Here is a 27,687-nt window from a genome sequence, read left to right as displayed (position 1 = left end):
CCCAGCTCTAACGTCCCCTCCCCGCAGCCAGGCCCCATCCCCCAGCTCTAACCTCCTCTCCCACCCCAGCCAGGCCCCATCCCCCAGCTCTAAGCTCCTCTCCCACCCCAGCCAGGCCCCACCCCCAGCTCTAACCAACCCCCCCAACCAGGCCCCACCCCCAGCTCTAACGTCCCCTCCCCCAGCCAGGCCCCACCCCCAGCTCTAACCCCCTCTCCTCTCTCAGCATCACAGTGTAACCTGCAGTTTCTAACTTCCTGTCCTAAAAGTGGCCCCTGGTAGGTGAACGATTATGTTTGGCTAATAAGCAGGAACCACCAGAGCTGCAGGGGACAGAGGAAGGGCTGAGGCCCAGAGATTCCATCACAGCCCAAAGGTCACACATCGATTCGCACTGTTGGGAAGACACCAAGGCCTTGGGAGGTTAAGTCTCACACGGCTGGCAAGCAGCCGAGAGCGGAAGAAAATCTGCATGGAAGAGCACCTACTGTATGCCAAGGGCTGCACGTATTTCTACCTCCTGCTGTCGCGTGATCTGCCTGGTGGTCTTAGGAGACACTGGCGTTGCACTGACCTCCCGTAACTACCCTGTAAAGAAGGTCTGGTTACTCTACAGACAAGAAGACGAGGTCTGCCAGGAGCATTTCATTGGAAACGAGGAGAGGCCCTCTCTGCTTCTAGGGCTGTGTGGACAACCCCGATTCCCACCCGAGGACGACGTGGAGGTGGCCCTGCAGCCGCCCCACTTACCCTCCCCACCCGCATTCCCCTGTCGCCCCAAATCCCACAGTCGGTCAGAGGAAGGCGTCAATTTGGAAAGGACCTTCCCTCAGGACTTTGTGGGACTGGTGGCATCCAAAGGCGGGTGTCTTGAAGTTCCCGTGAGGTTGCAGGTTCGATCCCAGGCCTTGCTCAGTGACTTAAGGATCTGGCATGGCTGTGAGCTGTGGTGTAGGTGGCAGACGCGGCTCAGATCCCGCGTTGCTGTGGCTCTGGTGTAGGCCAGCAGCTAGAGCTCCGATTGGGCCCCTAGCCTGGGAACATCCATGTGCTGTGGGTGTGACCCTAAAAATATAAATAAAAACGGGTCTCTCCACACTCCCCTCCCCATGCTCTCCCTCTGCCCCCAGCCATGCCTCCAGGAGGCCTGGATGCCCTCGGGGGCAGGCAATAGCTGCAGACCCCATATCCCATCTCTGGTGGCGAAGGCCCTCTGCGCACTCCAGGGCTGCTTGAAGCAATGTTCCTTTTATAGAAACGCACGGAGCTGTTGGGAAGATGGGCGGTGAGTGGCGCCTGGAAGATGCTGGGAACCAACCAACCGCAGAGGCGGGCAGAGGCCCCGGGGGGCCTGGTCTGTCTCCACAGCATTAGGCTCCGTCCTTTCACTCGCTTCCAAAATTGGCAAGAGAACTTCAGGCGCGCTTCCCCGTGTGATTTACATGCGCTGTAAACGTGCACCTGCGCTAGTGAAAGCATCACAGAGCAGACACGAAGGTCAGCCGTCGAAGGGGTTAATACGCAGCCCTAACCAGATTTTTGATGTCTTCTCCCTGCAGCCCAGCCTGACAGGTCCTGGGGGGGCTCCTCTGGGCTGGCGGGCACAGCTTTTGGACCTTGATGGGGAGCCCTCCGGGGTAGGGGTGGGGGGCTGGCACCAGGCTGGGGCAGGAGGCCGTCAAGTGAGGGGTTTGGAAGCACAGACTTTGGAGTCAGATGGAAGCGGATCACAAGCCCAGCTCCGCCTCCGAGGAGCCATGTGGCCTAGGAAGAGCCGAAAATGAGGGAGACAGGCCAGCCCCCCACGCAGGGCTGCTGAGGTGACGAGCACAGGACGTGGTCAGCGCGAGGTGGTCAAGGAGGCGTGTAAGTGGCCGGGGGTCTGGAGGTGAGTCCCGAGGATGAAAATCATCTAAGGAGGAGATGGCTCTGGGCACAGGCCCCCACGGGAGGGGGCAGGCGTCTCTCCACGCAGGACCCCAGGGAGAGAAACACAGCACACGTTATGCTGGTTTCACCCTTCTTTCGGCATCTTTCCTGTTTCCGTCACAAATGCCTGCAAGTCCCCTTGGTAACGTAGAAAGCAGGGCTGAACCAGGGAAACAGGTGGGGAGCAGTAGAAAGGTCCTGTTGGCCTGAATAGCGCGTGGATGGGAGCCGGGCGCTCTCTCTGTGTCAAGGCCATTTTGCACAGCCCACGCCAGCTCACGCGGCTGCCAGAGAGTTGGGGCAGCCCCTTGGCCATAGGCTGTGCCCCAAGTGGGGGACGCCCGCACTCTCTCTTGGACAGAGCAGCACTGAGCTGTCAGAGGCGCCCACCAGCGGGGGTGGGAGGCACCAAGCCCGACTGATGCTCTGACCCTGGCTCGGAGGGGCCAGGGGACCCTGAGGCCTGGGACTGAGCATTTCGGGACAGCAGTCCAGGGCCCCACAATCTCAGGGACATCTCCCCTGGAAGAACTGCTTTCAAAGTGCCACCAAGTCAAAGCCACATTTCAGCAGGGAGGCAGTGCGTGTGATGGACACGGGACACGGGAGACCCTGGCCTCGGGGTTGGGGGGGTTGCTGCTCGGCCCTCAGGAGCCACAGCAGCGTTCTCTCAAATATCCCTCCCCCAGAGTGCTCCGCCACGGAGCTTCATGTGCAAGTATTAGACTCCACTGTGGCACAGCAGGCAGGTTGATGGAGAGCTGAGTGGGCTTCAAGGACACCTCCGGGTGCCAGCCTGGTTTGCAAAGACCTTGGGGGAGGGGGAGAAGGGGCCCTAATTATCTGTGCCCCCTGCTGGTCAGCTGCACTGCCTTTCACCCTGCCTTTCTCACCCAGCCTCCAAAGGTGAAGGGCTCACAACCCCCATCACCGTCCTGAGAAGCCTTTGGCGCAAAGTTGCATAAGACCCGGCTCCCCTGGCCTGGCCTCCCGGCTCTGGGCCGGATGAATTCATTTGCAAAGGACAAGCTCAAACCTCTGGTGGAAAACAAATGCATGTACCACAGTAAATGGGAGCAGCTTAAAAAAAAAAAAAAAAAGCGCAAAATCCATCGGGGACCCCGTTGCCATAGGAACTGGCCTTACAGCTTGCTTCCGATAATTAATGGAGGGTTTTGCTATTACAGTATTCTTGAAACTTGGTTCTCCCTGTGCTGCACTGCAGCATGCGGCGTCCTCGCCCCATTCATAAATGTTTCATGACCCCCGGCTGCTGCGTTTCATCATCGTGGACAACGCGGGGCGGATCCACCCCTCGCCGGATTCCCGTGGTCCTGCCGGAGAGCAGCTGCTGTCTCTCCCTCCTCCTCCTCCTCCTCCTGAGTCTCCATGTACCTGCCTGGACACGCTCTACGTCCCAAACCTAGAAGGCCACTCTCCTGCACCCCGGTTTTCACATCCTTTCCTGACCATCGATCGCAGGCCTCGGTCCAGCTCGCGCCTGCCGCCTCTTCGTAGTCCCACGGGGGGCACCCTGGGAGCTCTGGGGGCTGGGGTTCTGGCCCTGCAGTGAGCTGGCTGAGCTCACTTCTCACCAGTTAAGAGGCGATTTCCACCGCCCTGCAGGGCATATTCCCCCCACACACACCCCACCGCAATCCCCCCCCAGCTCCCCCGATGTGCTCAGATGGAGGTGCTGGTGGTGGCTGGCGCTGGTTTTCATCTGGATGAAATAGCACCCACGTGCCTTTTAACTGTGAAGGGAGAGCCATCTCCTCCTGACGGCCGCGGTCTGCACGAGAACCCTGAGGAGAGGTGGCTCCTGGGAGGGCCCTTCCCAGGCCGCTGCCCCTCCCAGGGGCACTGTCTGAAGGTGACAGCAGGTGTCCCCAGCTGGAGTCATGAATGTGGGGGGGCCACACCCGTGCATTGTGTGCAGAGACCAGTCTCAGGGTCACTTTCCCGGGACCCCTCTGAGCATCCTGGGGGCGCGATGGAGCTCAGCCAGCAGCTCCACTCAGGGCCCAGCGAGACCATGAGCCCTGCTCGGGAAGAGGCCCTGGTGCTGGGTGGATGGGCCCTGCTCTTCCTGCTCAGGCAGCCACGCTGGGAGAAGATGGTGGCAGCAGGACCCCGGGTGCCACTGGATACCAGGCCCATTCTGTGGGAGACCAAGTGGGCTCTGGACTTGTTCCCCCCACCTGGCAAGAGAGAAGCCCCACCCTGTCACTCGCCACCTGCTCCATCCGGGCAGCTTCTGGGGTTTTGACCAGAGGCCTGAGTCCTCCAGGTGCCCGTGCTCCCAGCCAGCTCGGGGTCAGGGTGGCTCCCCCAAGTGGTAGGGAAGGGGGACGATGCCCATGAAGCCACTCAACACCTCTCCCCACGGTCTGCCTTTTTCCACGTTGCCCCCAGGTCCGGGCCCAGCCAGAAGTACGTGGTGGCCCAGAGGCCATGGCCAGGTGGGGCTGAGGATGGGAAGAGCCAGAGCTGTCAAAACGAGGAAGGCCAAATCCTGACATGAAGTCCCAGGGAAGAGGGCAGAAGACAAGGCCGGGGGGTTGGCCACAGTGGGGCTTATGCATGAAACCGGGAGCTGGAAGCAGAGAGCCCAGGAGGCACAGGCAGTGAGGGCCCAGCCAGCGGCAGGAGCACCTGGATGCCTCACTGCCTGATCTCCACTGTGGGGTCGAGCAGGTCGGGCTGGTAAAGGGTGAATGTGCGATGATCGCAGCCCCAGTGGCTGTTGTGCTCTCACGGCCTGACCTTCTTCTCCAAACCCTGCTGCAGTCTCGGCGGGTCCCAGAGCCCCTCCCCCACCTTTGGTCAAGCCAGCGGCTACCCCTGGGGACACTGTCCCCCACCCCTAATTCCCCGAGCTGCCTCCACGAGCTAGGACTCTCTCTGACAGAACTTCAGCCCTCTGCTCCAGGAGGGGGCAGCTGGTCCAAGTCTCCCCCAGAAGGCCCGGTCCCAGGGCCACTGAATGGTCCCCTCCAGGTCCTTGACCTCCTGCCCCAAGGACATGTGCTGGAACCCTAGCCCCTTGGATGCGGCCAGGCCTGCCTTCGGGTGGGCTCAGGCCAGCCCCGAGGAACAAGGACCCCTCCCTCCGATGCCAGATCTGGTGGGGACACCCGGGAGACCCTCCCCCCGCAGCTATTTTCTGGGACACAAACTGACCCCCTCTGGCCACACTGCTCCCCACGTTCCTTGCCTATCTTTTTTTCAATTGTCGTAAAATACTCAATAACATAAAATTTACCACGGTCACGGTTTTGAAGTGTGCGCTTCGGCGCCCCTGAGCGCGCTGACGTGTGTTCTGCACCCCTGGCCACCACCTGCCTCCAGAACGTCTTCATCTTCCCAAACGGTCCCCGTCGCACCCTGCCTCCCCCTCCCCATTCTCCTCCCGCTGGTCCTTGGACCACCCGGTACTTTCCCGCGCTGTGAATCTGATGACTCTAGGCACTTCGTGGAAATGGAAGTTTACAGGGTTAATCCCTTGGTGGCTGGCTTATTTCACTCCGCAAAACGTCCTCATCCACGGTGTAGCCTCTGTTAGGATTTCCCGTCCTGTTAGGACTGAATGACACCCGCTGTATTCATGGGCCATGTTCTCTTTATCTGTGATGGACACGTGAGTGGCTTCCACCTTTGGCTCTCATGAAAAATGCTGCTGTGCACATGGGTGTGCAAATATCTGTTTGAGCCCCTGCTTTCGCATCTCTTGGGCACATGACTTGGGGCAGAATTGCTGGATCACCCAAGGATTCTCTTCATGTCTTGAGAGACTCTCACATTGTTTCCCACGGTGGCCACACCACTTCCACCAACAGGGCACAGGACTTCCAATTCCTCCTCACCCTCCCCAGCACTCGTGAGCTCCTGGTTTTCTTTTTCCTTTTTTGCTTTTTAGGGCTGCACCTGCAGCATACGGAAGTTTCCGGGCTAGACGTCCAATCGGAGCTACAGCAGCCGGTCTACACCATAGCCAGGGCAACGCGGGATCGGAGCTGTGTCTGTGACCTACACCTCAGCTCATGGCAATGCCAGATGTTAACCCACTGAGCGAGGCCAGGGATCGAACCCACATCTTCATGGATACTAGTCAGGTTCTGAACCTGATAAGCCACAACGGGAACGCCCTCTTTTCTTTTTTAAAATAACGCCCATCCCAGAGGGTACAAATGGCACCTCGTGGGCTTAACTCACGCTGCCCCATGACTAGGGGATGCCCTCTTCATGCATTTGTGGGCCGTCTGTGTATCTTTGGAGAATCCTTTGCCCACTTCTCAGTGAAGGTGTTTGTGTTTTCGTTGCTGGGTCGCAGGTGTCCAGCCTCATGAGCTCTGTGGCAGCACCTTCACCACAAAGCAGCCCCTGGACCCCCGGGCTCCGCAGTTACGTCTCTCTCTTTGATCCCGATCTTCCTAACTGCCTGGCAGCACCCACCCCTGGGGTCTCTTGCTTGGCAGGCAGGAGGAGGAAGGGAATGCCGCGCTTTCAGGCGAGGGTCCACAGTGGCTCCCCTTGGGCAGGACATATGATGCATTATTTTGTGACCCTCCCTCTCCTGGGGGGCCGGGGCCTTGCCAGCCTTGCTCCCTGCAGCATCTTCCCTTGATGCCTTCCGAGAACCATGCAGTTCCTCTAACGCCCCCTCCCAGTCAGAGCAGAGAGCTCAGAGCCATATGCTTCGTGGTCACTGCTTCGGGGACCCTGTATCCCGTGCACCCGGGGGATGCTTCAGGGGCACAGAGAAAGGAAGCACTGCCAGGATGATCTGCAGATTAGAACTGTTCGGGGGGGGCGCCCTCCACCCCCTGGGCTCAGTGCTGGTTTGCTGAGTATCTACTGAGGGCCGCCCTCCAAGCCCCAGGCTGGGCCCCAGCGTGGGTGGTTGGGAGCTGTTCCCAGCAGATTTCAGCTTGTTGGGGAAGGATCCTTCTTCCCAGCTCCAGGAGGCTGCCCGCACTCCCCCTGCCCCGCCCCCTGCTCCTGCTGGACGAGAAGCCCCAACCCCTCCCTGCTCAGGAGCTGGCCTGCTTCTCACTCAGGTCTGACCTGGGCGGCTCCACCCTGCACCAGGCAGAGCGGGCCGGTGTGAGTGTGACCTTCAAGAAAGATGCTCTGCCCCAGCAGGGTAGCCCTGCCATCTGACCGGCGCTGCCTTTCCAGGGAGCCGTCTGTCCTGCAGATAAGTCCAGGGAGGGGCTAGGGAGGGGGGACAGAGTGAGGAAAGGGGGGAGGGCAGGGGCCAGGGCCCTGGAGGGAGACACGATAGCGGGGAAGGGTAGAGGGCGCTTGTGACCCCACCCCACCCCACCCCAGGGCCATTTGAAGGGCAGCTGGGACTGTGCTTATGAAGGCTCGCGTTGGTCACCAAGGGGCCCCACCAGACCCTGAAATGCGGGTGTTCTCCTCCCACCCACCCCACCCATCTCATCTGCGGAAAATCAGGGCCATCACACGGCCGGGGGGAGCCCTCAGTCTCCCCGGGATGTGGAGGCCGGGAGAGGGACGTGGGCCCGCTGACCTGCCAGCTCACCGCCCAGGACAGTCCCCAGGCTGTCTCTGTTCCACACGGCCCGGAAAGGCGTTCTGTGCCAAACACAAGTATGTGAACGGCCGGCTGAGACCCGCAGGGCCCTGCCCCCTCGGCCCTCCCGTGGTGCCCCTCTGCCCAGGCCGACACGGATAGGCGCCCACCACCCTGTCAGCCACGAGGAGCGGGCCGGGGACCACGTGTTTGCCAGGAGGAGGGAGCTGGCCTGTGTCCTCCCCGGACACAGTGTGTCTGTGCTGGTCACACCAAGAACCCCTGCCCCTGGAAGGAGCTGGAATCGGTCAGCTCGGTCCCAGGTGGCCTGGGGCTGCCAGGTTGCTGGAATCCAGTCACATGGGAACTCTGGGGCCTGGTGTCAGTCAGAGGAAGGGCAAAGGGGCAGCTGTTAACTTCACATGAGAAATTTTCTAGAAAAACGAGATTGATTTTTGGTCAAATGCAGACCACTAATAGACATGCTCCAGAAGACCTAAGGGCCAGCTGGTCTCCGGCCCCGGGTCTGTCTCGAAGTCTGCACATCCCTCCCTCGGTGTGGACAAGTCCTCGGAAACTCAAGCAAGAGTCAGGTGTCAGCATGTGAATTAGCGATTCTCAGCCCCAGCTGGGTGACCCCCTTGTGGTCACCAGATGGGCTGGTTTAATGCTGACGTGCAAGCTGCAGCCTCACTGAGTCTGATTTAAGTGGCCTGGGGCCTGGGGTGGACGCAGGAATTTTTTTAAAGGCTCACCCGGTGATCACGGCGGCCGCCAGGGATCCCAAAGCCCAGTTGTGGAAGTTCCAGCGATCACGCTCCTTGGGCCCCGCGACACGAAGGCGCTGACAACGAGTTTCCACACCCGAGCCTGCACGCGGCTGCTGAGAGTGGCTTTATGGCTACGTGCTGGCCTTGCAAGCAACGCACTCTCGTGCAGGGAACGCGGCTCCGTGGGGACTCGCCGCACAGCACGGGGAACTCTGCTCCAGAGTCGGTGATAAGCCACGTGCGAGAAGGCCCTGAAAGGGAACGGCTGTGTGGACACGTACAACCGAGCCACGTCGTTGTACAGCTGAAAGGGTCACCCCACGCACGCCAACGACCTTCAATAAAACTTTAAAAACGACAAAAGAAAACTGGAAGCCACCAAGACGTCCTCCTGTAGGTGAATGAATCACCTGCGGACTGTGGACTGTTATTTGTCACTAAAAACAAACGAGCTATCAGGCCCTGAAAGGACCTGGAGGAATGGCCAATGCCTACAGCTAAGTGAAGAGAGCCCAGCGGGAAAGCCTACCTACGACTGCGTGACATTCTGGAAAAGGCAGAACTGTGGAGACAGCAAAAAAGTCCGTGGTTGGAGTTCCCGTGGTGGCTCAGTGGTTAACGAATCCGACTAGGAACCATGAGGTTGCGGGTTCGATCCCTGGCCTTGCTCTGTGGGTTGAGGATCTGGCATTACTGTGAGCTGTGGTGTGGGTCACAGACACGGCTCGGATCCCACATTGCTGTGGCTGTGGTGCAGGCCGGTGGTTACAGCTCCGATTCGACCCCTAGCCTGGGAACCTCCTTATGCCGCGGGAAGTGGCCCTAGAAAAAGGCAAAAAGACACAAAAAAAAAAAAAAAAAAAAAAAAAGTCCGTGGTTGACAGGGGCCGGGGGCAGGGAGGGAGGGCCAGGCAGAGCGCAGAGGATGTTACGGCCCTGACACTACTCTGTGTGGTACTGCAGTGGGGGGACACGTCACTACACATTTGTCCCAACCCACAGCAGGTACACCAACCACCAGGAGTGAGCTTCCTGTACAGCGAGGGCTGCAGCGATGATGTCTGTGCAGGTTCATCCGTTGCAACAAACACGCCTCTCGGGTGGGCTGTCCATGGTGGGGGAGGCTGAGCGGATGTGGGGACGGGGGGTGTGGGAAGTCTCCACACCTTCCTCTTAATTTTTTAAAAAATATTTTTATTGTTATCTGAAAGTCACACTTAACTGGGCATTCTGCACTATTTTTTTTTTTTTTGGCCACCCCATAGCATATGGAGTTCCTTTAACCCAACTGTGCCAGGCTGGGGATTGCACCTGCGTCCTGGGGCTGCAGAGACACCACTGAGCCTGTTGTGCCAACGTGGGAACTCCCTTTCCCCTTAATTTTGCTGTGAGCCTAAAATTGCTCTTAAAATAGAAAATCTTTTTTTTTTTTTTTTAAGTCACATATCTTTTTTTTTTTTTTTTTTTTTGGTCTTTTTGCCTTTTTTCTAAGGGCCGCTCCCTCGGCATATGGAGGTTCCCAGGCTAGGGGTCGAATCGGAGCTGTAGCCGTCGGCCTACACCACACACAGCTCATGGCAACGCCGGATCCTTAACCCATGGAGCAAGGCCAGGGATCGAATCTGCAACCTCATTTTTCCTAGTCAGATTCGTTAACCACTGAGCCACGATGGGAACTCCTAAGTCACATACCTTAACGTGGGCAAGAGTTTTCTCATGTGATTCACTGTATTGGACTTTCCATTATTAAAAGAGAAGACATTTTAAAAGACTCGAATCAGGAGCGTATGGATAAAAGTAGATGGTCTGTGGCCGGCTGGCGTGGTGCCCACATGATCCGTCGAGGGAAGGGCTACTCCCCCTGCGGACCGGGCGCAGACCAGCCCTCAGCAGGGCTCCGGAGACCTTGAGAAGTACCCATCAAAGGAGCCACCCCAGGCCGACGTCACCTAGAATCCGGCACCCGGCCATGGCCCTCCCCTCCCCCAGGTGTAAGGTGGCCGATGTTCCTGGGAGCATCCGTGTGCAAAGTGTGAGCTGTCAGGCACCCGTGGAGACCACCAGAGCTCTTTCTGGGAGCAGGAGCTGATGGAGAGGAGGGGGCCGGCGACAGGTGCAGGGCACCAGGTTGGGAAGGCGCTCCCCCCACCAGGCATGGCCTCCGGGTACAGCTTGGTGGGGCTTGTGTGGGGACAGCCAGCAAGCAGGAGGCTGGTGGGTCCTGCTTGTTACACCAAACCCCAGTCAGCGACACCACCCCCTCACCCCGGAAAGGCTGAGAGTGTTGGCATCGAGTCCCTGTGGCCACCCAGCCAACTCCTAGACCCACACATCCTACGAGAAGTCTGCCCCTCTCGCCTCAAAACGGCCTTGGGCGCCAGCTTCCTGGACAAAGCTGGCTCCTGGGCCTGATTCCAGTACTTTTCATGTGTCCCTGGTGATGGAGGCCCCGTATTTCTTGGGTCTGAACTGTTCCTGATGGGACCCCAGGTGTTCAGTCCAGGGACAGTGCCCGAAAAGAAGTGGTGGCCCCAGGAGGCCACAGGACCACTGGCCCTGCAGGGTACCAGTTCTGCGCAGGACACGTTGACATCGGCGGGCCCTGCTCACACCCACATCCCCGCAGGCGGCAGCAGGGCGGCTGGGGTGTGGCCACAGCTCCCGCTGGAAGCGGTCCCTTTCCTCTTGGAAGCCACCCTGGGCTGCTTCTCGATGGGGACGTGGTGGGAAAGGCTTCAGGCTGGAATCAAGAAACCTTCCTTTTACAACTCTCTCTCTTTTTAGACCTCAATGTCTTCACCTTAAAGCTAAAGCAAATGCCTGCCGCGCCTGCATCCTGGAGGGCTGTGAGGCCAGATGGGGTGGAAACGTTTGGGCACTGCATGGAATTTTCCGGATTTAAGGAATCTGCCTGACCTGCCGCTGGTCCGGCGGTTGTCACAGAAGTCCCCCCAGCCACTGGACAGGTGCAGTCATTCTTTTGGGTTGTGTGTCGTGTCCAGGTGGCTTCCCAAACGACCAATCCTTTGATGTTACATTGAAACATATATACTTTTAAGTTTCTCATCGGAGTCCCCCGTAAAGGAAACACTGGTGTTGGTGTCTCTTTCTGCAGATGACAGCCAATCACTGTTTGGAGTTTGTGCCGTGGTGCAAGGGGATTGGCAGCAGCTTGGGAGCGCTGGGATGGAGGTTCAATTCCCGGCCCAGCACAGCGGGTTAAGGATTCTGCATCACTGCAGCTGTGGTTTAGGTTGCAACTGCGGCTTGGATCTGACCCCTGGCCTGGGAACTCTATATGCCATGGGGCGGCCAAAAAAGAAAAAGAAAAAAAAATTTCTTAAATCCCCAGTTCGATGGGGGATTTAGCATCACAGGCCTTACCGCCGCCCTCGGGAGAGCGCTGCACACTTTGACAGCCCCTGCCCTGCCCAAGGGATGCCCCCACCCCCGCCTTTGCTTCTGCCCTAGGCACCTGCCCCTCTTGGCTCCCTGGACAACATGTGACAACAATGCCCCTTTATTTTTTTTTTAATTTTTTATTACTCAATGAATTTATTACACTTATAGTTGTACCATGGGGTCGTGGGATGGAAATCCTATAAAACTGGATTGTGGTCATCATTGCACAATGCCCCTTTAAACACAGGCTCCTCCAGCTTGGAAAGTTAACAGTTTCAAGAAATCCGTTCGAAGAACAGCCAGTGTTGCAAACCTGGCAGCATCTAGGGCTCTTTTTTCTTTCCCCGTTTTCACTGTTAAAATTCATCTCCGACATGGCACCCAGGGCTGAAATCAACAGTCTCTTATCAGATCCCAGATCTGTCAGCCGATGTCTACCAGCCGCCTGGAGCCAAAAGCCTCTTAGCACATGTGTGACTCGAGCTGAAAAGGGGTTGGGACGACAGCGCAGGCAGCTTTGTTCTGGCGCCCTTGTTCCCAAACATTTGCTCATTTCGAGCCCGGGAGGCAGCGTCTCAGATCCACGGCTTCCAGGCCTGGTTCAAGCCTTGGTCTCTGTTCCGCAGCCACCAGCCACCAGCCCGGGGCCATGGGGCCAGCGGCCATGCTCATCCCGCATCCCTCGGCTCCTGCTCTTTCCTGCAAACCCAGGCGTCTGACCAGTGGACCGACCTGGTCCAAGGAGCCAGGCCAAAGCGAGGGGACCCTCGGGCCCTGAGAACAGCCGCCTGGCCTCCCTGTGCCCACCTGCTCTGCAGGGACCCGCAGGTCTCCAGCCTTACGGAAGGGTCACTCCTCTGCAGCTCGGCTGCTTGACCTCCCTCCGGAGGCTCCCTCCCCCCGCTTTACTTCCCTTTGTCAACATCCCAGCCTCGGGCTCCTGCGAGGGGCCTTGTAAAAGCCGAGCTCAGCCAAGAGCCCCCAGCTCAGTGGCCTTCCGAGGGACTGTGTAGACGCTGGCTGGTTGGCTTTTTCGTCCCTCGGACTTGAATATCCAGAGTTTAAACTTGATTCTCCATCACGGTAATTCTTTTTTTTTGTCTTTTTAGGGCTGCACCCAAGGCATATGGAAGTTCCCAGGACAGGGATTGAACTGGAGATGCAGCTGCCAACCTATCCCACAGCCACAGCTCCACAGACACAGGCGTGTCTGACCTACCCCACGGCTCACGGCAACACCAGATCCTTAACCCACTGAGCGAGGCCAGGAATCGAACCTCGTCCTCATGGATTCTAGTCAGGTTCATTACCGCTGAGCCACTCCTGTCACAGTAATTTTATATTTATATGTATTTATAAAGAGGTATTTATATACTTATATTAATACATTAATATATCAGTATGTTAATACTGATACCCATTATTCTTTATATATTTATATTAATATTTATATATCTATAAAGAGGTATTTATATATTTATTTACATTAGTATATAAATACTGTATCAATGCTAATATTAATCTAGCATTAATCTTTATATGTTTATATTTATGTATTTAGAGGCGTTTATATATTTATTTACATTAATACATTAATACTATATCGATATGTTAATGTTAACCCGTTATTCATCTTTATATATTTATGTAATCTTTTTTATACACATTTTAAGGCTTTTCCCCCCAAAAGTCTAGAGGGCGTGCGCATGTGCCCAGCACCCTAAATCTTCGAGTGACATCATCCTTTCCTCCAAGACTCTTACTGATTCTGTTTCATAGATCAAAAATTAATCTACATAGTAGTCCCCGTTATTGCTTCCTTGTTTGGTTTTTCATTCCCTAGCTAATTCAAATTTTATTTGATGATACTGTGAAATTTTTTTTTGTCTTTTGTCTTTTTACGGCTGCACCTGCGGCACATGGAGGTTCCATGCGGCAGGATCCGAGCTGCGTCTGCAACCTACACCACAGCTCAGAGCAACATCAGATCCTTAACCCACCGAGTGAGGCCAGGGATGGAACCCTCGCCCTCATGGATACTAGTCGGGTTCATTAACTGCTAAGCCACGACGGGAACGCTGATACTGTGAACTATTGAGGAGGTACACAGTGTATATAGAATAATTCAGGGAACTACTCTGTATCCACCATCCGATTGAAGAAATAAAACCGTGCCCATACATTGGGGCTCTCAGGGTATCAGCTCCAGGCTGCATCCGTATTGAACCCCGCACGAGTCGATAAACACCACCATGAAATCAGACCTTAGCATCACAGTGCTTTGCTTTACACAATTATTACATAGGTCTGCATCTCTGCACAGGATAGAGTATCCTGTCCACGTTTTATTTATTTTTTTTATCAATGAACCTCAGCATATGTATTCCTCTGTGACCCTTTCCTTATCCAATATTACATTTTTGAGATTCCTGCATGTTAACATATAACACACTGACTTCTGCCTTTTCATGGCTGTGTAGTACTCCCCACATGGATATATCACAATTCACGGATCTCTTGATTTACTGATGACATTTAAAGTGCTTATGGTTTTTTACATAACAATTTGAGAAATGCTGTGAACATTCTAGGACTGGTCCTCTTTCTTCTTTCAAAGTGGGGGCATTGTCTTAACAGATTTTCTAATATTAAACCAGCTTTGGATTCCTGGGAGAAACCCAACTTAGTCGTGATGTATTTTTATTCTTATGAATTACTGGATTCAGTCTGAAACTTTAACACCAAAGCCTGTAGGCAGTCACAGGTGGCAGGGGGCTGATCCCAGACTCAGGACCATCCTTGACAGGCCTCGTAACCGACTCCCTTTTGACAGTTCCAGGCACACAGCCCAAGCCTCCCCTGTGCCCCCACCCCCAGAACGCCCTCCACCTGGCTCCCATCCCCCAGGCAATATTTGCTTTTGTCATAGAGCAGAGTAAGTTGGCAGCTGCCACAAGGGGAGTCCCCCTGCCCCCACCCAGCTGGGTCATTGCCAGGTGGCAAGCTGACTCTCCTCCTGTCCTTCAACTGAGCCTCGGCCATCTGCTGCAAGAGCCCCACCAGTGTCCACGCTCCCTTTGCCACTCCTAGAGCAGCAGGAGAAAATGCCACCAACACTGCCCAGTGCCACTTCGCTGGTGGAGGTTGATGCTGGAAAACCCACCTTAGGAAAGAGATACAGGTTGCATCTTATTCAGAGATGCTGGGACACCCAGATGAGAAGCAGTTTCAGAGGACACAACGGTTTGCAAGGGGGATGATTTGGTAGAGTGTGTTTAGAAGTGGGGGGAGGAGAGACGGGGGTGGGGAGTGGTCTTCCTGGGCCTTCCCCTTCTACGCTCCCTGCTTCAAGCAGGTCAGCAGCTGCTGTGTCTGCTGCTCTGGGAAGCAGGTGGTGGGATCTGCCACCAAAGGAACTCACTTCTGGCTTTTTTTACTTTATAGGGAGCCCAGAGTTCCCCGGTGGCTCAGTGGGTAAAGGATCTGGCATTGTCATCACTGTGGCTCTGGTCACTGCTGTGGTACAGGTTTGATTCCTGGCTCTGGAACTTCTGTATGCCATGGGCGAAGTCAAAAAACAAAACAAAACTATTTTATAGGAAACCCTAAATACTTGGGAAGGGCATTTCGAGAGCACCAAGAAGAAACATCAAGAAAAGATCACACAGCCTTAAAAGAGGTGCTGGCCACTCCTGCCATGGGAGCCCAGGCCGGCCTCTCCGATGGACAAACCACAGGAAGGAAAGAGTGGGTGTGTCTGACCCTGTGGGCCCACGGGCTGCACGTGGACTCCCCCACCCCCCCGTGAGACACAGCGGCACTGGTACTGGATACACCCACCCCCTCTCAGCAGCGGCCTGGGTGTTCAGAGGCAGGAGGACAGGGTGGACACCCGCAGATCAGCACTTTGCTAAACCCCTGGGGTTGGGAGGGGCGCACAGTCACGCGCCCCCTGTGTCAGAGGGCAAGTTCAGGGTCAGAGAGCGTGTGAGGGGAGGTGGGACACGGCAGGTCCTTGGCTGTAAGGCTCTTCCTGGCTTGTGGCTGCAAACTGCAGGTCACCCCCTGGGAAGAGGCAGCTGTGCCCCAAAAGCCTGCTTGGCACATGGGTACTAGGACCCACCAGGCTGGCTTTTAAGGCTGTGAAAAGCCAGCGGGGTGGAGGATGCTGGGGGCTTCTGAGCTCCCTGCGGGCAGCGGCCACGGTCCAGACCAGGTCCCACGTGTCCCCGCGGCAACACGCCTGGCAGCGACCGGTCAGGCCGGGATGGGGTGTGTGAGTGTGAGACCCCTCGCTCCTGATTCCTCCCTGGCCCAAATCTCCATCCTAATTATGCTTCTGCGCGTCTCCCTTTGGGATGGGGCATTCGACACTCCACGAGTTGCATGTAATTAGACGCAGTGGAGCATGCTGGAGGTTCTGTTTTATTAAAGGAAAATGGAAATAAATGCACCTCGGAGAGGAGATGAAACCATGAAGTCGCAGAGAAAGGAATGAGCCCGAAGGTTCTCTGCGCTGTGCTCGGTATGGATTCCTCAGGTTACCAGTGAAATGGTCTTTGAAAGCCATTTTCTTTATTTCCCCCCCTTTTGAACTGATTCTCTCCAACCATCCAGCACAGATTCAGAACCATTAACCTGGAAAAGAGGGGAAAAGTGAAGGTCGCCTTGGTAACGGGAGGCTTTGAGCGGCGGCATCTCACCGCCTGGCGGATCTGATCCTGAGTTCTGGAACTGCTCTGGCGGCCAGGCTCTCCGCATCCTTGCCTGGAGGCCCCCAGAAGCTTGAGAAAGACCACCCAACAGCCCCGAGTCACAGGACCCACTCCGCCCGGGGACACAGCCCTGCCTGTCCCTCAGGAGTCGTAAGCTGCTCTTGGTGTCTGCTGCAAACCTGCCGTCTCCCTATTTTATCCTCAAGTCTTTGTTTAGATCATCAGAAAGGATTTGGGAAATAAAATAGTCCCCTTTGACCCAGGAACTCCCCCCGGCGTCTAGCCGAACGAACTCACCTGCAAGATGGAAACACCTTGGGCCTGAAGTGTTTAGGACAGCGTTTTTAGACTGGCGACAGGACAGCGTTTTTAGACTGGCGACAGACGGCAGCTTGGACATAAAACAGGAGGAGGAAGATGATGTAACTTATAGACTCTACAAGACATAGGTGAGGATGCAATCCGCAGAACTCTAACTGACACTATGTGGCAACAGAGAAGAACACATCTCACAATCTCAAGTCTCCAAAGAATACAAAATAACACACGTAGTCTGTAAAATACCCGCCTTGGGAGCCAGGAGGAATGTACCAAAGAATCTGAGTCATGGTGTCAGGTGAAATATGCATCCCTCTGCCTTTCTAACTCTTAAAATGAGTAGCTCCTCTAACTTTTTAAAACATAAGCCAACATCCTCATTATTTAGAAAGGCTTCTTCCTAGTTTTTAATAATAATAATAAAAAATAACCTGTTAGGAATGGGCTCAAGTGAGTCGGGAAAAATAAGAGTTGAGCTTTTTCAAATTTGGAAAAAGACCTCTTCTCACCAGAGCATGAAAATTGCTCTTCTTCCTACCCTGATTTTCTTTTGCTTTTCTAGGTAAAATGCTAATTTTGATGATCTCTTTATGTTGCTTAAGACTGCCTCCCCACACAACCTCTGGGCGGCGAGGTGACTATTCTCCAATGGACTCTCTTACTGTGGTGGATCATGGCCCTGCCCACACACCTGCCCCTCAGAAGAGCATCGGGAGTTAGGACCAGCAGAGACGCTGGACTTCCCCCTCCAGTGTTTCCAAAAGTGGGGGCCTTTGGGGGAGGAGAGGTATGGGCCGTGTTTTACTTACTTCTTCAATTCACTTTGGGTTGATAATTGCATCCTAGCTCTACATATAAGTCATTTAGGAGTTCCCCGGCGGCTTAGGGGTTAAGGGTCTGCTGTTGTCACTGCTACAGTACAGGTTGGATGCCTGATCCGGGAGCTTCTACATGCCACACGCATGGAGAAGTCATAATAAATGTAAGGCATTTATACCTGGTTTTATAATTATATATTTTGGAATCACTACATTAGAAATATTTTCAAGCAACCCTGGGGAGCATGCGAATCCTTCCTTTAGAAGGGATCAGCCCTTAGGAAGCCTCCACCTCCTTAGGTGGTGAGGACGCCTGAGTTCCAGGGAAGAGAGAGGTGGAGCCCTGCTCCTGGGGGCGGGGAGACGAGGCAGGGTTTAGAAGCTCCGTCTGGCACTGCTCTGCCACAGTGCCTGTCACAGGGCTGAGAGCTCAGGAGTGGTGTGGCTTCCTGATGCCAGCATTACCACGACGGTCAGATTCGTAATCCAGCCAGGACCTCTCCTCCCAGCTCCACACTGACACCCCGAGCTGCACACCTGACAGCTCATCCTGGACATCTCAGACGTGACACAGTGAAGGCAGGGTCCTTCCCAGGATGGGGACACCCCCCCACCCCTCGGTCCAAACTCTAGTCGGGCTGCCCTGAGCCTTTTTCTCAACCAAGGGGCTCCTCCTCCCCCCATCTTTACTGTGGGGGGAATACACACGACGGAGAATTTCCGCCATGTTCAGTGGCATCAAAGCACTTTCTCAAAGTTGTGCAACCATCACGGTTGTCTAAGGCTCGAACTTCTACTTCTCCATCACCTCCGGTGGAAACCCGCATCCAGGAGGCAACCACTTTCCACTCCCCTCCGCGATCCCCCGACCCCCAGTGCCTGGCAGCCGCTCATATGCATCCTGTCTGTGTGGATTTGCCTGTTCCGAATATATCACAGAAATGGAGTCATACTCTGTGGTCTGTTGTGTCTGCTTCTTTCCCTCAGCATGCTGTTTTCAAGGCTCATCCTTACGGAAGCATGTTATCAGGGATTCATTCCTTTTTAGGGCTGAATAATATTCCGCTGCATGGAGAGACCACACATTGTATAACCATTCACCTATTGATGGACATTTGGGTTTTCCCCAACTTTGGACTATTGTGAATAGAGCTGTCGTGAATATCCACGGACAAGTTTTTGTTTGAACACCTGCCTTCAATTCTTTTGGGTCCAGACCCAGTAGTGTGGTGATTCCACGTTAACTTCAGCAGGCTGTTTTCCATAGCGTCCTCTCAGTACATTCTTTTGTGCTTAAGACATTGAAGGATCCTGACTCTCTCATTCCCATCTTACTGATGGGAAAACTGAGGTTCAAGGAGAGAGGGTCTTGCCCAAGCCTGCGGGCTGGCAGGGCTCTATCCAGGCCTCAAACCCTTCCACAGTTTAGAGGCAAGAATCTGAGATGGTGAATCCCTCTGTCTTACTTCCTGCTGTAGCAGTGCTGTGGTTCCCGGAAGGGGTCCCTGGAGGCGGAAGCTCTAAGCATCAGTGATGAGGCTCTGGGGAGCTGCTGCAAACGTTCCATAAAGTGTAGTGTGACCTCCCCATGCCCCCGCGAGACTGCGCGGCGAGGCTGCGTGGCTGTCCAGAACCTCAAGCTTCTTCGCTCTTGGCAGGAATTAAATCAACCCAGGGTGGTAAGAAGGGTTATCGCCTGCTGATCAGGGACTCCAGCTGGCAGTTATGCATATCTTTGATTAATTTTAAAAATGAGAAAATGAATAAATTATTGCTCGGTAAACGCAGTTGTTTGGTAGATAAGAATCTCTTAAAACACGGGGTCCTGGAGTTCCCGTCGTGGTGCAGCCGGAAACGAATCTGACGAGGAACCATGAGGACTTGGGTTCGATCCCTGGCCTTGATCAGTGGGTTGAGGATCTGACGTTGCTGTGAGCTGTCGTGTAGGTGGCAGATGCAGCTCGGATCCGGTGTGGCTGTGGCTGTGATGCAGGCCAGCAGCGAAGGCTCCAATGTGACCCCAAGCCTGGGAACCTCCACATGCGGCAGGTGCGGCCCTAAAAAGACAAAAAACAAAAAAACATGGGGTCCTTGGGGATGAAATTCACAACTGAGTTTCTTGGTGGTCCTGCCCAGAGCACTCCTTGCAGTTTAACCAGCCTCACGTGGCCCCCTTGATGTGTAAGACAGAGGCCAGAGGAAAGTACCAAATCATCTCAGTCGTGGCGGGAGATGAAATACGCTTCCCCTGCTTTTCTAATTCGTAAAACGAGCAGCACCTTTAACTTTTTAAAACGTAAGCCGACATCCTCATTATTTGGAAAGGCTTCTTACTGGTTTTTAATAATACTAAAAATAACCTGTTAGGAATGAGGCCAAGGGAGTCAGGAAAAATACAAGTTGAGCTTTTTCAAATTTGGAAAAAAGACCTCTTTTCCCCAGAGCAAGACAATCGCTCTTCTTCCCGCCCCGATTTTGTTTTTGCTCTTCTAGGTACAATGCTCTTTGATTATCCCTTTATTCCATTTCAGGCTGCCCCCGAGCCCACCTCTGGGCGGCGAGGTGACTCTTCTCCAATGGACCCTCCTGTTGGGGTCGCTCTTATTGTGGTTGCACATTTAACTCAATGTGGCCACGGCTCTCCACGTCTTCTTGAAGCGTGACAACGCCGAGCCCTCTTTGAAGCTTGTGTTCTAACAGACAAACACGCGTGCGCTTGCTGGCCCGAACCTGGGGAGCAAAGGCCACGGACCCAACCAAGGGCCTGCCGCAGAGGGTGGTCGGGAGGCCGGGGGCAGGGAGGAGAGGACGCCACATGTGCCACCCTTGGCGTAGAGGCTGGAACCTAAGGAGCATCAGCGACATCTGCTCTGAAATCGGTGGTCAGGTGGGGAGGGGGGACCCTGGGACGTTAGGATGAGCAAGCCCTGGGACCTAGCAGCCCACTGCCTAGAGGGACAAGAGCGACTTCCCCCGGGACAGAGCTAGTGGCCGTGGAGCTGGGCCTGGGACCAGGCATCCTCATGCCGTGTGGGCCGGACACCCAGACGTCTCCGCGGAGGCCCGCCCTTGGCTCCTCCCTGCCGAACCCCTGGCCCTGTCGCCGAGCAGGGGTCCCTCGGAAACGGAGCAAAGGCCCCAGGGGGCAGGAGGGCAGGAGGGCAGGCGGGCCCAGCAACCCGCTGATGTCCATTTAGGGAGAAGTTTTTTTTTTGGTCTTGATTCTTTAATTAGAGTTGGTCTGCGCTGTTCTGCTGACTTCGGCCGTCCAGCACGGTGGCCCCGTCACTCACACACAGTTTCGCACACCATCTTCCATCGCGGGCTTAACGGAGGCAGCGGGCGGGGGGCGAGGCCCGCCCCTCCCTCCCAGACGTGCTCCTGGTCAAGTCTGAGACACCTCAGACCCCGGTCCCGGGGAAACAGAGAGAGCGGCGGGTGACACGTCACGGAGCGATGAGAGGAAGGTTCGGGAAAGCCCTCGGCGAGTCCCCCGGCAACGTCGGCCCTCCCCCGTCCCCAGCAGAGTGCTGGGCACAAGCACAGCACCTGAGAGATACCCGCTCAGGTGGGAGGCCGAGGGGCAGTGCTGCGCTTTCTGGGGGTCACCCACCCAGCTTGTTTGGTTCGAGGATTTCCACGGATGCCTGACCGGCCTTGGGGATGAAGGGGGCTCTGGTACAGCCGCGCAAGGCTGGATGGGGGATGATGGTCTGCCAGCAGACACTCCTGGGGGAGAGCTTTCTCCCCCACATCGCACCCCCGCCGACCCACCCTCTCAGGAGCAGCGCCCGAGGCCCCAACAGGTGCACAGGCATGGCCAGGGTGGGGGTGCCGCACCCGACTCCCGTGACCATCCAAGGGAAGGGTCCCCACGGGGAACAGGGTAAAATGACACTGAAGCCACCCCTTCCCGCTGGAGAGCAGCTGCCCACCCCCAGGCCGCCGGCTGCTAATGGCCCCCTCATCAAATATTTATCCCAGTGCTGGGCTGTCCATCAGCCTCCAGCATCACGCCAGGGAGGGAATCTGATTAGGAAACCGGTCAGGAGCTAAGCAGGCAGGCTACAAAGCGCCTTAGGATGCAAAGGGGGGGGGACTTCAAAGCCCCCTGTGCCCCCTTAAAGGTCGTCTCTGGAAGCAGAGGCCTCCCGTTAGGAAACAAAACTCTCCAGGGCTTCAAGGATCGGCCACGTGCCTCCCCAGCTCGGGGGGAGGCGAAGGGGGCAGCGCTCTCTTTTCTGGGGCAGGAGGCGGCTCCACCTGCACCCTGGGGCCAGAGGCCTGGCTCCAAGCCCCCATATGTGAAAAGGGAATAAAACCCTGGCGCTCAGAGGCGACACCCCCACTTCTGAGGGAGCTCTGGCATTTCCTCCGTGCCCTGGCTGCAGCCTGCCCTTTGCAAAACAGAGAACGAAGGGGTGGGAGAGGAACGGGAGCTGATTCAGCTCCCAGGATCTGGAGTTTCTGATGGTCCTGTGTGCGGCTTCGCTCGTGACACGTGCGGAAGACCCTGTCGGGCAAGAAACCGTGCTGGGTGTTTATACTGCCGCGGAACCCGGGGGCCATTAACCACACCGAGTGCCACCTGCAAAGCATCTCTAAATGGAAGAGAAGGTGACGCTGCCATAACTGCTCCTCCCTGACCTTTCCCAAATAAAAGACAACTGTCAACCGTTTCCTGAAAGCAATCCTTTATTTCTGAAAGTCCTGAGACTGACCCATTTGTCTCCAGACGACTGATGCGGCAGTCCACAAACAGGATCCTTTTCTCTTTCATTCAGTGAATCCGGAGTCCGGGGAGGGCTGCGGCGGGGGATGGAGTGACCTCAGAACCTACCCTCCACACCCAGCAGCCGCACGGCCGCCTCCTGCACGGCCTGGTGGACGTGCCCCACCTCCTTCTGGGACAGCGTGCGCTCCATGTGGCGGTAGGTGATGCGGTAGCAGTGGCTGGTCCTGTGCGTCCTGGAGAACGGGAAAGAGGCCGGTGAGGGACGGACAGGTGCAAGAGGGACAGGTGCGGGAGGGACAGGTGAAGAACAGGTGCGAGAGGGACAGGTGCAGGAGGGACGGCTGAGGGGCCCGTGGGAGCAGCAGCGAGAGCTGAGGATAGGCACGCGACCGCCAAGGGGGCCACACGGAGACAGCGCTCCTGCTGACGGCTGGCGGCGTCCTCTGCAGACAGAGGGGTAGGGCGGGTGTGCTGGGCTCCTGGACTGGGTGCCTCCGAGTCCCCCAGGGAAGGGGGATTCTTCCAAATCGGATATCCTGGGCAGCCCTGGAGATGGTGATTCAGCAGCCGGAAGGGCCTCGGGCTTCCACGGGCCTGACAAGCAGAGCAGGTTGGGAACCAAGCACCCCTGCAGGCCGTGGGACGCATATGGACAGCTGTGCTGTCTGTCAGTCAGTCATTCCTGCTTTTACGGGGCTGCTGGCTGGGTGACTCTGGGGTCACAGGGTCACGGCAGCACTGAGGCTTCTACTGCGTGGCAGCTGCCAAGACACATGGCAACGCAACACCTCAGAGAGATGCCACCAGCAACCCCCATGCGGGCACTTCTGTGTCTCCTTCAAGTCCCCAGTTCCCCCTTTTCGGGCCTGCCCTCCTCGCCGCTGTGAAGAGGCCGAAGCAGACGCGTGGGTCCTGGGCAGACACCCACGACTTCAACCCAACACGTGGCGCCACGTTCTCTCTGCCTAGTGGGGAGGCCGCACCCAAGGATGAAGTTGGCCCTTTCTGCATACTACACAAAAATAAACTCGAAATGAAAGACCTAAACTATAACATTCTCATAAGAAAACAGAGTAGAGCTTCCTTAGTGGATGTGACACCAAAATCAGAGGCGATGAAAGAAAAAAAAAAGGGTGAATCTGGGCTTCATCCCAAATTGGAGCATTTTGTGCTTCAAAGGGCACCGTCAAGAAAATGAAAAGACAGCCTGCAGAATGGGAGAAAAAGTTTGCAAAGCATATGCCTGGTAAGGGACTTGTATCTTGAATACATAAAGAACTCCTATAATTTAATAATAAAAAAGACATAATTTGAAGAAAAAAAAATGTGCAAAGGATCCGAAGAGATTTCTCTCAAGGAGACAAACAAATGGCCAGGAAGCACATGAAAAGATGCTCACTATCTTTAGGCATCAGGGAAAATGCAAATCAAAACCGCAGCTAAGATGCAATAATCAAACACACACACACAAAACAGAAAGCAGCAAGAGTTGGAGAAAGAAGAGCCCTCCTGTGTGGCCGGTGGGGACGTAAGATGGTGCAGCTGCTGGGGAACGAGTCGGAGGAACCCCGAAAGTTACACACGGGTAGCTCCCCAAACAGTTAAACACAGAGTCACCACAGGATCCAGCGATTCCTCTGCTAGGTACACGCTCGAGAGCAACGCAAGCGTCTGTCCTCATACCTGCTTGTACTTGAACGTCCAGAGCAGCGTCCTTCAAGGTCATTCACTTGTATTCGCAATCTGTATACTTTTATTTGTTTGTTTGTTTATCATTAAAGTGTAGCTGACTTACAACCTTTCTTCCATCTCTGCTGTACAGCAAAGTGACCGGGTCACACAGGCTTCCCCGTGCTGTTCATAGGGCCCCACTGCCCCTCATCCAAAGTAACCGTCTGCAGTCTGTACACTCTAAGCGGGTGTATGACGTGTGAATTACACCTCAGTAAAGCTGTTCTATTGAACAAGCAAAGAGGTGGGCCCCGCCAGGCACGGGCCAGGCGTGGGCAGGGCCGTGACTCTGTGTCTCCCCAGCTGGTCCCCTGGTCGCCGGTCTCCCTCCCACATGCTGTGCACGCCTGCAGCCTGGCTCCCAGCTGTGCCCCTCCACTTTGCTCCTCTGGCGCCCTGCGCAATGCCTGGCATACAGCAGGCGCTGCATAAAAGCTGCCGAGTGAGTGCTTAGGCAATCACTGAACCCTGGGGTGGGGATCCGCTTTCAGGCCTGGAGGAGGCCGGCGCAGCCCCCACTGCCCGCTGGGTGTCCACGGCCCCTGACTGCATTCAGCCACAGCCTTCTCGTGCCCTCTGCTGCCTCGCCTAGAGGAATGACAGTGACAGCGTCAGCGAGGTGACAGTAGAGAGGGCCAGTGAGTAGCTCTCAGGCAACACAGGCCTCCTCTCGCTCCTCGGGCCCAGGGTACCGGCCAGTGCAGAGGCCACAGGGCAGGCCCTGGAGCCAGCGGCCCAGTCCAGGCCCCGTGGTGCGTTTTCTCTCCGGGCAACACTGACTGGTTCTCCCCTGGGCTTCGGTTCCCTCGTCTATAGAAGGTGGATCACCGTCATGTCTGGAGCAGAGGGTGGCTCAAAGCAGAGCCAAGAGAAAAGGCGCACAGCACACGTGGCCTATTGTAAGAGCTTGGTGCGTGGGACCTCAGCCGGTGGCTTTTAAATGAGGTGCACCCTGTGGGCGCAGCAGCAAGCTGGCTGCACGGGGCCACCGTGCTTCCTGGTTCCAGGGTGTGAAGCCTTTTGCAGAACCCAGATCTCCAGAGACACCAGGCCACAGGGTTTGACGTAACGGCTGTGGATGAGCTGCATCGGGCTCCCCCCGCAGGCACAGCCGTGGACTTCGGGCTGACCAGACAGCCTCGTGCTGGTGCTGGAGGCGCAAAGCCTGCCCTGCGGGGGGCCCTCTAGAAACAGTGTCCCCTGCGGAGGTGGAGCCCATCTGCCCCCCTGCCCTGGCTCTCGTGGCAGCCGGGAGACTCGCCTCCCTGCCCTGGTGCAAAGGGGGCCTCCTCCCACGCAGCAGCATCAAGCAGGGGGGCGGCAGCATCTGGGTATGTGAGGGATGCAGGACCCTGGGGAGGAGGAGCTGGTTAAGGGCCAGAAAAAGGGCGGTGGGACTGGGGCTGCTTGATGCTGAGGCCAGCGTTTACTAGAACAGGTGCCGGGGCAGGATCTGGGGCCCAACAGTCAGCAGCCCGGAGCGAGGCTGGGAGCACAGTCTCCTGCAGGGAGGCCACTGCCCCTCTGTCCTGGGCAGAAGCACGTCCCCCGAGCTCCTCTGACTCACGGAGGCCCTGCGCTCAGCGGTGGCCAGGGTCCCAGGCCCCGCTCCTCCTTTCCGGCTCTGCGCTCCGCCCGCCCGCCTCCCCGCTTCCCCTCCGTCCGAAGAGGCAACAGCTCTGACCATCAACCTCTCCGGCTGCCGCTGAGACACATCCCGGAGGTGTCAGGGCTCTGAAGCCATAAAGCGCTACCCGAGGATGAGGCCAAAGTGTCCTTGTGACACTGCTGAAATTTTTGCGGCGGCACAGGTATTTGTCTCTTCGCTGCAGAGCTGGTACCACGGCTGGTACAAGTTGAGATGCCCAACCAAAGACGAAAGGGCAAAAAATCTACCTCCTTGTTTCCCAGGAGGCCCCCCACGGATCCCTGGGATTCAAACGGCTTTTACAAAACACTGGATGAGACGGGTGCAAGTGAATTGTAAACATATGGATTAATTTTTTAAACTGAGAGAAACAATATTTGGCAGAATATTTGGCGATAATTCAGTAGATTCAACTGGAAATCAATGCGGTTTGCCTTTTCCTAATATCACGGGTGAGAGGGAGAGAGAGAGGGAGAGGACCTGACTTTTGTCTGTTTTCTAGAAATCTCTATTTGGAGCTTTCAGATGGTGGACATACCCCATCCTCCTTCTGCTGGTCAGAAGCCAGAAAGTCATGGATCGGACCCCCCTCTGAACCTGTGGCTAAGCGTCAGAATTAGGGCCCTTTTGACTCTTCCCCCCACCCCAGCCCCTTTTAGCCCCAAAGCTTCTCTGTCTTCCACCCCCAAGGCCCCCGCTGTCTCGGGAGCAGCAGCAGACACTTAGGTGGCGCCTCTTACAACCCGGCGCTATTCTAAGCCCTTTACTCACACAAACCCATTTAAGCATCACAGCCCGACGGCATAGAGAGCACAGTCCCCCCACACAAGTGAGGAACCAAGGCAGACAGAGCAGAAGTCACCTGCCACATGTCCACACAAGCAGCAGGGCTGGATTTGAAACCAGGCGCCCTGGCCGTCATGCACAACAGTGCGGCCACCGCGGAAGGAGTTTGGTGGCACCTCAGAAAGTTCAGCAGAGGGACACCCGGCGATCCCACTCCCGGTGTGCACCCCAAAGAACACAGATGCACAGAGAGGAATCCAGCTCTGGCCAGAGGGCGGAGGTGGGGAGGGCAAAGTAGGGGAGGGGAGCGAGGGGTGCAAACCCCCAGGCAGGAAACAGAGCAGCTGGAAGGACCTAAGGACCAGCACAGGGCACAGGGTCAGCCTTGGACAACAACCTTGGCCGAGTGCGAGCTACAAAAAGACCGAGTTATCTGTCGCTCAGGTGCTGCACACCTGGAACGACAACCATGTCCTGAGTCAACGGTCCTAAGGTCAGTGAGAAGCTCAGCGTCGCCCTCCAGGTGAGTGTGCCAGTGCCAGCGACAGGCCTGGTGAAGGAAGTGGGGCCCTCAGGTGACCCTGGCCAGGGCTGGGGCACCTCCGTCATCTGACCCCTGGACTGGCCCTGGCATCTGCACAGGCACCAAGCATGAGGTCAAAGTGTTTCCGGACATCCCACTGGAAAGTCTGCTTCTCCATCAGGGACAAGAGCAGCCCCCCAGGCTCTTGGGGGTGTGCCGGACACCTCCCAGAACAGGTCACTGTGACCACAGACCCTGCAGATGTCACCTGCCCAGGAGGGACTCCTTTCTGCACGGGAGGGGCAGTGCTATCACAGGACAGGTCCCGTTCTCGGAGTAACAGGCAGTGGGACCCCTGACTCGCTCCTGCTCCTGAGATGATGCTGAAGCTCAGTGTGGCCCCCCCACAGCTGCACCCCATGCCTGTTGGGAGTCGGGTGGCTCAGGTGGGGGGACCATGTGATGGGAAGGGGATCAGGGTGGGGCTGGTTGATAAGGGAACGGGGCGTGATGGGTGGAGAGGAACCTGGAAGTGTTCCTGGAAGCTGGAGCCCCGGCTACCAGTCCCTCCAGCCCTCTTCTGCCTCCCCGGGACTGGTGCTGATGGGGCTGGTGCTGATGGGGCGGGATGCAGTAGGAGAGCTCAGCAGTGCAGGGTTGGCGCCGGTACCCGCTGCTCTGTCCCCTCCTGTACTCGTGGGGCTGACAGGGAACTCCGGCTCTGAACGAGGATGAGCTGTGGGAGTCGGGGAGGGGGGTGAATTACGGCT

At 56.2% G+C, this 27,687-nt stretch overlaps 1 protein-coding gene and 1 long non-coding RNA gene across 20 annotated transcripts in view; one reads left to right on the top strand and one right to left on the bottom strand.

The window, feature by feature from the left end:
• FARS2 (phenylalanyl-tRNA synthetase 2, mitochondrial) overlaps positions 1-27,687 on the bottom strand; it is a 408,395-nt gene that overhangs the window by 23,088 nt on the left and 357,620 nt on the right. For 18 of the 19 annotated variants that reach the window (XM_084967260.1, XM_084967258.1, XM_084967270.1 and 15 more), the window contains one exon: positions 22,172-22,462. The exons of the other annotated variant lie outside the window; for it this stretch is intronic. In XM_084967260.1, the coding sequence (XP_084823386.1) occupies positions 22,324-22,462 (139 nt within the window). In that variant the 3' untranslated portion in view covers positions 22,172-22,323. Of the gene's footprint in view, positions 1-22,171; positions 22,463-27,687 lie in introns of those variants that run through there. 19 annotated transcript variants of the gene reach the window in all.
• LOC146401152 (uncharacterized) lies at positions 10,908-19,277 on the top strand. The gene is made up of 2 exons (XR_014809530.1): positions 10,908-11,207; positions 15,088-19,277. It is a non-coding gene; the product is annotated as an uncharacterized LOC146401152 (long non-coding RNA).

Source organism: Sus scrofa, chromosome 7 (assembly GCF_054392235.1).
Source record: "Sus scrofa isolate SSC_HxYL_T2T_F1_AM1 chromosome 7, Sscrofa_HxYL_maternal_Yorkshire_Landrace_v2.0, whole genome shotgun sequence".
NCBI classification, from domain to species: domain Eukaryota; kingdom Metazoa; phylum Chordata; class Mammalia; order Artiodactyla; family Suidae; genus Sus; species Sus scrofa.
The sequence above is the reverse complement of the archived record's forward strand: the minus strand, read 5'-3'. Positions and strand labels throughout refer to the sequence as shown.